The 12,033-nt window shown below is 42.1% G+C and overlaps 1 protein-coding gene across 3 annotated transcripts in view; it reads left to right on the top strand.

The window, feature by feature from the left end:
* crmp1 (collapsin response mediator protein 1) overlaps positions 1-12,033 on the top strand; it is a 16,555-nt gene extending 4,522 nt beyond the window's left edge. The window contains exons 1-14 of one of the 3 annotated variants that reach the window (XM_075462789.1): positions 40-570; positions 2,130-2,218; positions 3,361-3,545; positions 3,644-3,808; positions 4,309-4,370; positions 4,474-4,554; positions 5,226-5,294; positions 5,378-5,498; positions 5,624-5,780; positions 7,755-7,896; positions 7,980-8,150; positions 9,278-9,457; positions 10,434-10,599; positions 10,715-12,033. In XM_075462789.1, the coding sequence (XP_075318904.1) occupies positions 220-570; positions 2,130-2,218; positions 3,361-3,545; positions 3,644-3,808; positions 4,309-4,370; positions 4,474-4,554; positions 5,226-5,294; positions 5,378-5,498; positions 5,624-5,780; positions 7,755-7,896; positions 7,980-8,150; positions 9,278-9,457; positions 10,434-10,599; positions 10,715-10,806 (2,031 nt within the window). In that variant the 5' untranslated portion in view covers positions 40-219 and the 3' untranslated portion in view covers positions 10,807-12,033. Of the gene's footprint in view, positions 1-39; positions 571-1,086; positions 1,365-2,129; positions 2,219-3,360; positions 3,546-3,643; positions 3,809-4,308; positions 4,371-4,473; positions 4,555-5,225; positions 5,295-5,377; positions 5,499-5,623; positions 5,781-7,754; positions 7,897-7,979; positions 8,151-9,277; positions 9,458-10,433; positions 10,600-10,714 lie in introns of those variants that run through there. The other 2 variants (XM_075462790.1, XM_075462791.1) reach the window with 2 other exon arrangements.

The following is a 12,033-nucleotide window of genomic DNA, read 5'->3' as shown; positions in this document are numbered from 1 at the left end:
GTTTGAAATTAGTTCACACAGCAGCCCGTTTAAAACTGGAACATTACATCATTTGTGTGCATGAAGAGGAAAGAGAGGAGCCGCTTTTCACACCTCACAGCATCGACTGAGTGCGCTTGCCTGAAAAGGCGTGACTGTGACCCGGTTTGACGTGAAACAAGCAAAATTGTCCGTGCCGCTTCAGATTGGGGGAAGTTCAAGTCTCCCGTGGAAGCCATAATGTCTGACTGCAGGAGGCAGTGGAACCGGGAGGATGAGCTGCCGGTCTACCTGGCGGGGCCGATCACCACCGGGCCGAACCAGCGGAAAACCTACGGGATGTTCAGCTCTGTGGAGGGAGCGTTTGAGAGCAAGACCATAGACTTCGATAACTACGCGGTGGGGAGGAAAGGGAGCCGCACACCGAGGAGTGGGAGCCGGGAGAGGCTTTTAGACACTGGTGACCCCACGGGGAAGACACCCGGCGAGACCCGAGAGTGGCCACTGACCAACTCGCCCGGGGAGACAGACGATGCGCACAGTGGCGTTGAGGTCCAAATTTCATCGGGAAAGGAAAGTCCAGATGGAAAGGTACCCTCCATATTGAAACTGTGGCCTAGTTTTTGAAGGCTATTCTCAGTCATTATAAGTATATATATAATAGGTACAGCAGTAAACGTCACTCGATACAGCATTTAGACCCTAGGCTTAATAAGAAAAATAGTTGGAACTAATGTTTTTAATTTTTTTTAAATTTTTTTTTTTATGAAAGTAGACAATAACGATATTTTCAACTATTAGTGAGTTGAAATGTGGTATTGCCTTAATAATTCCTTACAAATAAGGTCTAATACAATGCCTCCGTTTGCATAAATTATTAATTTGTGCTGCATTGCAGTTTGTTTTATTTTAGTGTGTGTGTGTTTACGGAGCTTAAACAAGATCCCCCCAAAAGACGCCAGAGAGACGCAACATATTTCTGTGGTGCTGAATTGGACAGCGACAGACAGCATCGTCTGCTGTTTTGTTTTCGTGCTGTCTCGCGTGTGCACGGAGGGGATGCGTGTACACTTCGTATACACCCTATTTCCTTTTATTCCCCGTGGACGCCACTAGACAAACGCTCACTTTCCGCACGCGCGCAATCGCAGGAAGACTCGTCGCTCGACTGTCACTTGCGCGCGTCACGCAAACCGACGCAGCCGTACGGCTGCCCTCGTCTCTTCCACACCGAAACAATAGCCTAACTAATTCATATCTATAGAGAGATAAAGGACCAAAGAGCGCGTCGCAGAGCGCCGGAGCTGACTGCCAGGGGGCAGAGCGACAGGGAGAGCATGTCTGGGACCAGTTATCAGGAGAATAACAGCATTGCCCACCCGACGGTAAGAGATCTGGCCTGGTCTGAAACGACCAGCTTGTGCAGAGGCTCTCTTGTATGCAAATCCCTGCTGCAAGGCTAAAATGGGATTAAATTCTTAGTGTATGGCAAAGAGCAGAAGGCCCTTTCAAGTATGTGGCTTCCTTGTAGGACTGCAACTGCAAAGGCAGGTGACAGTTTTCTGTCAGTGTGTCCAATGGTGCACGTAGTCATTCTCCTGGTTGGTTAGTGTTGTATAATCCCGCCGCCTGTCAATGGGATTAGATTGGTTGGCGTGACGGTTGGAACTAGAAACACTTGCATAAAGCATGAATGTGCTCAATGCTTTGTAGTTTATAGGCAGCATAGTCAAGATGCTGATAATTCAGTAGGTTGTCATGGACTATCACTGGTTACCATGGAGACCTACCATCTTCTCAATGCTGTTGCCAGGCACCCTCCATAGAGGGTGTGGAAACACAGTAGTCTGAGAAAAAAGACGCTTATTTTAACACTGTGTCCTTCATCATTCTGCATGAAATTGTACGTATAAACTGAAACTACAGTATGTTACTAAGAGACTAAATCAAACTGAGCTGAAACCATCATTAAAATTTCCTTAGATCCTGCCCGTGCACAGCACTTGCATGACAATGCAGATTTTTCTTTCTCCAATAACTGTATAAATATTGCTATAAGGTCGTGGATTACTTAACTGATTTTGCAGTATATCAGAATGCCAGCACTCAGTTTAACCCCTCCTCTTCCTCCCTGTGCTAATCCCCTGCAGAGTGAAAGGCTGCTGATCAAAGGGGGACGAGTGGTGAATGATGACCAGTCTTTCTATGCAGATGTCTACATTGAGGATGGGCTCATCAAGTGCGTATGGAAAAACATTACAAAAGTATATTACTGGACTGTGCAAAAGCCATGAGCACCTTCTAATACACTGCCTAGAAATAGGAAATAGGTGCAGTATATATATGGTAAGAAAAAAAAAAGTTTTTATAATTCTAATATGCTTAAAAGTCAATATTTGGTATGAGCATTTATGGTATTTATTCTTCAACACACTTGAATCCTCTGCTCATGGAAGGATTCATCCCTCCATGAGACCTGTTGCCACTGATTTTCAGTCCAGTTCTTTTGTTATTTGGCGTACCTCAGTCTTTTCTCACTGTTTCCTTTCCTTAACAATGGTTTCTTGACATCCAATTTCCCATGGAGGCCATTTCAAATGAGGCTTCAGCAAACAGTAGATGGAACAACAAGGTCCAGATGTCTTTCAGATCACTTTCAGATACTGTTCATCTGCTGTTGTAATTTTTTTGAAGCCTGCCACTTGTCCTGTCCTCTCAATATATTTCAGGAAACACTTAACACCATGCTGGGATATGCCAAGTGTTTAAAACTATTTGGGAATCATTTTGTTGGTGCAAAAATACTTGTTAAGTATTTAATTTAGTAGTTAATTAAGTAGTTAATTCCTGTTAAGCTGCATTATCCTAAAGAAAAGAAGCAAAGCCCCTAAAGACACAATCTAATTTCTCTGATAAATTGTCTGTTACGTGTAAACAAAACTCTGGTTCATCTCTTGAGTTTGTGGCTTTTTTTTCCGTTTGTTTGAATGATTTGTAGGTCAGTGTTAAATGGCCCAACTTCAAAACATTCCTTTGAAAATGGTCATGTGCAAGGACTGTATTGAGATGAGTGAGAAAGCAGCCAATGTTCAAAGAACAAAGAAAAACCTTAAAAAATCCAGGAGAACGATTGCTCGAGATCACTTTAACGGTTGGATCCTTGGAATCAAACTTTAAAGAAATGAGGGGCGGCTCCAGACTTTTGTACAGTGCTACAGGGGTGTTAATACTGGCTTTCATCTGCTCAACCTCCAACACCACATAATTTCCTGCACACCCACGTATATCTGTTTCTTCATCTCTGCCCCTGCTCCTTTCCACTTGTCTCATCTCTTTCGTCCGTCTTTTTTTTTTCCTCTTCACGTTTCCAATCCTTGGCAGTCAGGTGGGGGAGAACCTGGTTGTTCCAGGGGGCGTTAAGGTGATTGAGGCCAATGGTCGCATGGTAATACCTGGGGGCATAGATGTCAACACATGCCTGATGAAGTCCTACCTGGGCACAATCCCGGTTGACGATTTCCTCCAGGGAACTAAGGCTGCACTTGCTGGAGGAACCACCATGATCAGTGAGTAGACGCCTAGATACAGGCAGCACATATCAGCTACAGAATGATACGCCTGATCAAGCATTGCATCCTAACCTTCAACCCCTCCAACCCCTCAGTTGATCATGTGACCCCTCAGCCTGGCGACAGTCTTTTGGAGGCGTTTGAGTGCTGGCAGGAGGCTGCGGATAAAAAGGCGTGCTGTGATTATTCCCTGCACGTAGATATCCCCCAGTGGAATGAAACTGTTAAAGATGAGCTGGAGCTGCTGGTGCAAGACAAAGGTAGGCTACAACAGTTTTTAGCTTTCTTCTTTTATACCTCAGCGATGCGGTCAATTGCTGTACTTCTTCTTTCAATTGCTAGTTTGGACACACTTCACAAGAACACCAGGGACAGATTTCTGAAGGAATTTGGCCAAGTGCTGAATTTGGCCAAGTACTCTTAAATCCAAGGCGCAATGGAGATCCATTGTTTGCGTTATAATACTGCTGTGGAGGCAGTGCACGATTTTTGCTTGAAATCTTTTTAAGTAAAAAGAAAAAATCTTTCTTTTGGGGTGGGGCTGCTACAAAATAATGCACCATTCGAGCCAACGCAAGTAGCTGCTTATGTGTTCTTCAGTATGGCTGAGTTGTTGTAGTTGAATCAGGTGTTCATCATAGAAATGCATTGCTTTGCAGATAGGATGAGGTTGTTGATGAATATAAGCAATTTGCATTTATCTTTGAATTAATTCCCTTTTATCACATTGTCATTATCAAGCCATTTCCACTGTTGTCAGGTATCAACTCCTTTCAAGTGTACATGGCTTACAAGGATGTGTACCAGATGACAGATTCTCAGGTATGGCTCCCGATCACTAACACCAATTTCCTGAATTAAATTTGTGAGTTTGCGAACCTTCCTCTCACTATCAATCTCTCTTCTGGGCTCGTAATTACCACAGTTGTACGAGGCTTTCTCCTTCTTGAAGCAGCTGGGTGCCATGGTGTTGGTTCATGCTGAAAATGGGGATCTGATTGCTCAGGTAAGTGCTGCAGTCTCTTGCTTTTGTATCTGGCTTCAACCTCCACTGCAGTTGAGTTATGTGCTTGTTACATAATTCACCATCTCTTAAAAGGAGAGATAGAGGATTAATGCTGCTTCAGCAACCACAGAAGATGACAGGTTTATCTTTGGCCTCTATTACTGTTGAACATTATTATACCGATGATGATGATGTAATGGTGATAAGAACATTAAAGAGGATGATGCTGATAATACTGGCAACAGTGAGGATAAGGAGACGATGGTCCAGCTTAGGGGGACAATTATGAGTGTATGTGAGAAAAAAATCAGGATGATAAATGATAATGGGAGTGCTGATGAATGATGATGACATGCTGGTTAACACAACCATCCAGTCGGAAGAAAATATAGGTTGCAGAGTCAGGTTTTAATCCAAATTTAGCAGTGCTGCAGACAGTGTTGTCAGAAGCACTGTCTCTGTCCTCTCTGTCCTCCAACATGAGTTCCACACTGTGCACCAACATTTCAGAATTACAGTTCTCCTTTGAAGTGACAGGGCATGAAATTTTAGCTTTACTTCCCCGAGATACCATCAGAAGCACTAAAACATGAGTTGACATATACCAAATGCAATGCTGACAGTGAATATGAATATCGAATATGACGACAATTCTGCAATTTGTGTTGAAGGAACAGAGAAAGATCCTTGGAATGGGAATTACCGGTCCTGAAGGCCATCCTCTGAGTCGTCCTGAAGAGGTGATTGTCATACATCCCCACTGTACAATAGTTTGTCTATCACTGAACAGTTCTGAAGTCTTCTTTATTTCCTTTCCATGCAGTTGGAGGCTGAGGCGGTGTTCCGTGCAATCACTCTTGGCAACCGTGTGAACTGTCCCGTCTACATCACAAAAGTGATGAGCAAGAGTGCAGCTGACACTATCACTCAGGCCCGGAGGAAAGGTGTGCCTGACGCTCTTTTCTTTTCTTTTAATCATCAAATTCCTAATAATGAAACATGCCTTACTGTGTTTTGTAACCGTCTCTTTGGAGTATGATATTCACCGTTCAACTATCATTTTATGCAGGTTCTGTGGTGTTTGGGGAGCCAATTACAGCTAGCTTGGCAACTGACGGCTCTCATTATTGGAGCAAAAATTGGGCCAAAGCAGCTGCTTATGTGACCTCTCCACCTTTGAGTCCTGACCCCACAACCCCAGACCATCTCCACACGCTGTTGGCCTGGTATGACTCAAGCTTTTTCAGTGAATGTCATTTAAAATGAGCTATTTATTGTATATTATGCCAGTGTTTCATGGCCAGACATTCCAACACTTTTATAAATCTTGATGTCTTGCACAACTTACAGTAGTGTTAAATGAACTGACTGCTGTGAGGCCATTTCAATTTAGCTACAACCTCTGCACAATGTTAAATGCAAATTAGATGGTTGACAGCAAAGGAGACACTCGCAGAAATATACTTTATGCTGTTACATACTAATTTGGTATTCATGCCACAGACAGCTGTTACTGTGTCAGATCAGCCTCAGTGTTGCAGAGAGGCAGATGGAGAAAAGGTGAAAGTGCGGAGAGAAGAGGGGTTGGGAAAAAAGGTGAGGGAGACTTGATTATAATTGACTTTGTATTCATCTACACATCAATTGAACTGTGTATAAACTACAAAATAATGTTAAGACAAAGTTGTAATCCAATCATGAGGAGGGAAACAGTGCACAAGAATGAATTCACCTCTGCTCTCACATCAGACAATACACACACAAGCCCGCAACTTCCAGCTGCACATTTTCGACTGTCCTTGATTCCATAAATAGAATAGAAACCAGAGTCTCTCATCATCTGTTGCCTTGGCTACCAAGTGCCTCCCGCCTCCTTCACCTCCTCTGTTTTTCTACCCTTCATCTGCAACTCTGACTTCTCAAGGCGGGTCCATGCTGTCACACCTGTGCTGTGATACTACTCTTGTCTTTGAGCCTCTCCTTAAATGATAGGATCTAATTTTAGTTTCCTCTTAAGAGAATCGAGCACTTTTTGTCAGTGAGGCCCATCATATCTCTGTAATAAATGCTCTCTTGACATTAGGATGATGATCCCGCAGCTCATAATCATAAAGTAATCACTATAATTAACAAGGGAATAATAAGCCACGCATTAGAAATAATGATCATCGTAGCTCTTTATCAGATTCAGCCACTTGTACGTTTTGCTCACAGTATTTGTTTAAGTAATGTTATTTAATATTTAAGGCACTGGAGCTGCAGCTCTGTGCCCCCCCCCCGTTAGACCAGCTGGCTAGTTTTGCACCCCAGACCATAGCATGACATCAGAGGTTGCGCTAGACTTTTTTCTTTGTCCGTCATTTTGACCGAAAGGGTCGTAAAAATCCTGTCATAATCTACCTTTACCCGTCGCTTTAATTTTAAAGATGATATAAACTATAAGTACTGAAGTTTAAATGGTGATGTTCCAAGTTGTATTTGTCTTGTGATAATAATGACATATTCAATAGCATTTAATTGTCATTCCTTTTTAATTAATATTCAGTCCGAACCAGCTGAACAGAGAATCCACACATCACGCATCAAGCAGATGTATAGCAGACAAAACCACTGACTGTGGCCCCAGTAGCGACATATGAGCAATGAAATGAAACGATTGCACTTAAAATATGAACAGTTCACCTGCTGTGGCCTGAAGGCACAGTCTCACACCCTCCTCCTGGTCTGCATGGACTTGAATTGCGTGCCCGCTTGTGCGTAATCAAATGTCTCACGGGGGGATTGCTGCATAGGTTATTGTCATGAGGTTTTGGACTTTGGCTTCGGACAGACGATTTCTCATGGCTTTTTTGATGTTGTTCTGAATCCGTGCTCTGCTGCCACACTGGAGACTGGAATTACAAGCACCACTTCAGCCAAAGTTTTGAAATCAGGGAACATTTCTCCAAGTGACCCCAATGTCAAAATGACAGATGGCCTTCAGATTTGCATGACATGCACTTTAAAATACAAACTCAACAGTGACACCTGGTGGCTAATTTTAAAAAATGTCTGCCCTTGTGACTGTTCTCTAGAATATTCTCTTGAACTTATTTTGCACCTTTCTTTGCCCACTGATCACCCTTTTTTAAAAATAATTCAAGACATAGTAACATTTGACAGTTTAATAAATGCGTTGTCACTTTGTCTTGTGGACATAGTGGGGACCTCCAGGTGGTGGGCAGTGCTCACTGCGCATACAGCACTTCCCAGAAAGCGATCGGTAAAGATGACTTCACCTTAATCCCAGAAGGAACCAATGGAGTAGAGGAGAGAATGGGCTTTGTCTGGGACAAGGCTGTGGTGAGCAATGAGCGCATGAGTGTTTATGTTGTTGTTTTTTTGTGTCCTTGTGTGTTATTCTTAACATTCTCTCTGTCACCTAGGCCATGGGGAAGATGGATGAGAACCAGTTTGTGGCAGTCACATCAACCAATGCAGCTAAGATCTTTAATCTGTACCCACGTAAGGGGCGCATAGCTGTGGGCTCTGATGCTGACATCGTCATCTGGGACCCTAATAGCATCAAAACCATCACTGCCAAACTCCAGCAGTCGGTGAGAATGCAAAGAAAATATGGCAGAGGAAAAGGAAAGATGATGAAAAAAGGGAGGATTCATATGTTAAGTGTGGAGGAAGCACATTGAAATGTTGATATGCTGCTGCTTTAAGGGGATAGAGGAGAAAATAAATTCGGATTTACCTGGCACCTAGCATTTAGATTTTGTTCATGCTTGAAAATGTACAAATCCTTGCAACCAGAGCAAGCGCAACCAAAGAAACTGCTGAAAAGTAATGGAAAATTAGCTGTACCTCAATAGGAAGTAAATCCAGCATATAGTGTTTGCTTAATGGGTTGTAGATTATCAAGGCATTTTTTCTCTATCTTTGGGCAATATAAGTGCGGCTCCATATACTGCACTTTAAATTGGGTTTGCAGCAGATATCTCATAGCAACAAATCCTCCAGCTGATACAGCCATATAGCTCATTTGTACATACCCTTAAATAATACCCATGGCAATCCCTGTAAAGTGCTGCCCCTACAAGTAAAATACAAATAATTTGTTGAGGGGGCCACACAGTCCTCATGAAACCCCTTTTAAACCTTCCTAATCATTTTTCGCGGATCGAAAATGGACAGACTTGCGGCCCTCCAAAAAGCATTAGGTCTGTTAATCGAATGCTGATTGCCACCTCATCAGCTGCCAGATCAAGTCTGGACAAGTTTGCACCGCAAATTGATGCATTGAAATCAAGCATTTAAATTCACCAGAGCACCATCGTAGTGGAGAGTGTGGCTTAAGCAATTTGGCACAATGGAAAGAAAATGTTAAACAGTAATTGATGTATTCAGTCTGTTCTGCATCTCACAAAGGCTGCTTATCCAGACTGGTGCCAGCTTTACAATATAATCCTCCTTCATCCCTCACCCATTCAAGGCTACCATCTTGCTACCCACCTTACTGTATCTATACTATCACCCCTCGTTAAGCCCCAATTCTTCCACTTATTCATCAAGCATCGTCTCATCTGCTGCATCTACTAAGCCCTGTGACAAATTTTTTGTTCAGTTAGCCTTTACATAGCAGGATGTTGGTGCTTTATAGCAGAAGGGAAAGAAATATTTTTTTTTGTGTCTCTGCTTAATTCTCCTGTCTCATAATTTTTCCCTCTCCACACAGGCTGCAGAATATAACATCTTCGAGGGTCTGGAGTGCCGCGGCGGCCCAGCGCTGGTGTTGAGTCATGGTCGGATAGTTTATGAAGGTGGCAAGCTGCAGACTCAGCAGGGCACTGGCCGATTTATTCCACGCAAGCCCTTCCCAGACTATGCTTACCAACGTGTTAAGTTCAGGAATCAGGTAGGCTGTGTGCACCATTTGTAAAACAATTCTTAAGCGACATTAAGCTTATAAAGGGCTATGACTTTCCCTATATTTAGATTATTCCTCATCTTGGGAATAATCAAGATTTATCCATTTGAACTGTTTTATTGGGTTTAATGTGATTTAGGAAAACACAGTTAATTAAAGACTTTGTATTGATTCATTCTGTCATTTGCAGTTATTCTGCTCTTGAAAAAGAACAGTTTAAACACTGAAAAACGTTGCCTTGACATTCAACGAAATGATGAGAGCATTTCAATTTCCTCACAACAGTATGTCCTGAGAAACAGGGCTTTTGCAAGACATTTGAAGGTTTGAAAAAGACTTTTGTGTCTTTATGGGTGTTTAATTGGAACAACATCCATCTGTAGAGAAACAGGTGTCTTTGGTTCCAAAATTATAACAGAGGGTTAGTAAGTAATGCAACACAGTGTTGATATGTTCTGGCATCGAGTTCAAAATGAGCTAAACTGATACTAACAGAGAAATAATTGAAGTTTGATATACTTATGGGGTTTAAATGCTTTGCAATTTCTTGCTCTCTGTTTTTGTCCTTGGAAACAGGGCTGTGATTACGTAGTCCTATGAGTAAGTTTAGGTATCAAAACAAAGTCTGCTGAAATGTGAGTGAAATGTGCTTTTGTCTGTTTTCTGTCCCAGTAGTTCTAATATATCTTTTTCACTTTAGGTAGAAGCATCTAACTAAGACCATTAACTTGGGTTCAGGGAATTTTAAACAGTCATTTCAATAATTTCTTTGAATTGATGAACAAATAAATTAATGATTTACTTAAAATGTAGGCCTAATACGTTTTCACCAGACAGGATTCGAGTAAACTATAAATGAGCTCATAAGGGCTGTGTTATGGTGAAGATCGGTTACTGGATATTTGTTTTTGAACAGTGACTTAAAGGTTTGCTTGTTTTGTGCTTGTGTTGATGTTCCATCCAGGTTAAGAGCAAGCAGGGCATCACTCGCGGGATATACGATGGCCCAGTGTATGATGTTGCTCCAATCCCTAAGTACATTACCCCTGCTCCATCAGCCAAAACGTCTCCCACCTCCCACCAACCACAACCTGTACGCAATCTTCACCAGTCCAACTTCAGCCTTTCAGGTTAATTTGGAACAAACTTTGACTATCCAGCTCCATTATCCAGATTGTTTTTTTGACAAGTAATGAAAAGGTTCTGAATATCTGTTCAACATTTTGCTTTGTCTTCATTTCTCAGGTGCTCAGATTGATGACAACATCCCTCGTAGATCTGGCCACCGCATCGTAGCACCACCCGGTGGTCGCTCCAACATCACCAGCCTTGGCTAAACACGTGGCTGTGCACAAAGTGTGGCTGGTCTGGGGTTTAACCTCTTGAGTGTGTGCGCGAATGCATGTGTATGACAGAGTAGGAGCACACGTGTACGAATGAATTCCTTTGTATTTTTTGGTACAATCATGACACACCCTTTGATGACCGTTATGATTTGATCAGTTTTGGTATGGTCATTCAAAATAAGCACACTGATATCTCCAGGAAAAAAAAAAAGTCTAATTCACCATCAGCGTTGTTTGAATCTGTGAGAAAAGTCATTATCAGGACACACTTATGCACAAGCGTACAAAGGTCTGGCATTTGACCCCTCCACGCACCCAAAACCACCCGGTGTTTTTTAACCCTTTTTCCCCCTCCTCTTGAGCAGGACTTCTGGTTTATTCCTCCTCTCCACCCATTTCCTATTATGCTCAGATTTGGTGCTCCTTTTCAACCATCTGGTGGATCGTTGAAGAAATATCAAATGTTTTATTTATCTTTTTTTCTGTATCTGATTTAAACATTTTTGCTGTATAGAATTTTATGTGACTGAAATAGATCACTTATACATATTGCATGGACTAATCCTGACATGTTGCACTCTTTGTGTTTGATTGTTTGCAATGACGAAGCACTTAAAATGGTTGTCAAACCGCATCTGTTTTCAACAGCACAAACGTATTCTTGTACTCGTGAGTGTATGCTTTAAATATGTGATGACATTCAATGTGGTCGGGGACAGCTGTTATTACGTTCAAAACATATTAATTCATTATGATGCTACTGTAACCGCAATAAAAGCAGCTTGAGTCTCTCTCTTCCAGATTTCAGATGCAAATGTGTCAATGCTCTGCTATAAAGTTTGTAAGTAGATCAGTAGTTGAAGGTAAACAAGTGTTGAATTTGGTTCTACACAGATGTACTTACATAATAGGGTTTGACAGCAAATACTTCACAGTGTGCATCACAGTTTTCTGCCAATAACTGTTAGTTTGTTATAACAGCAATCTGAGGTCGCTGCTGCAAAACGGCTTCAGGTCCCACCGCCGCTCTTTAAGACTTCCCCGCTAATCTTATTAACCTGTTTTTATTTCATTCGAATGATTCTGGGTTCTTTACTTCACTGCGGTACACTTGGTGTTTCTGTGCTGCTCTGATTTTCTTGCTGTTGTCTGGTGTCTCCAATGAAACCACTAATTATCAATAAAGACGACTGTTGTCCAGAATGATGGTAAAACGAA

Source organism: Odontesthes bonariensis, chromosome 4 (assembly GCF_027942865.1).
Source record: "Odontesthes bonariensis isolate fOdoBon6 chromosome 4, fOdoBon6.hap1, whole genome shotgun sequence".
In the NCBI taxonomy this organism is placed as follows: Eukaryota; Metazoa; Chordata; class Actinopteri; order Atheriniformes; family Atherinopsidae; genus Odontesthes; species Odontesthes bonariensis.
Note: the sequence above shows the minus strand (reverse complement) of the source record. Positions and strands in the feature narration are given on the sequence as shown.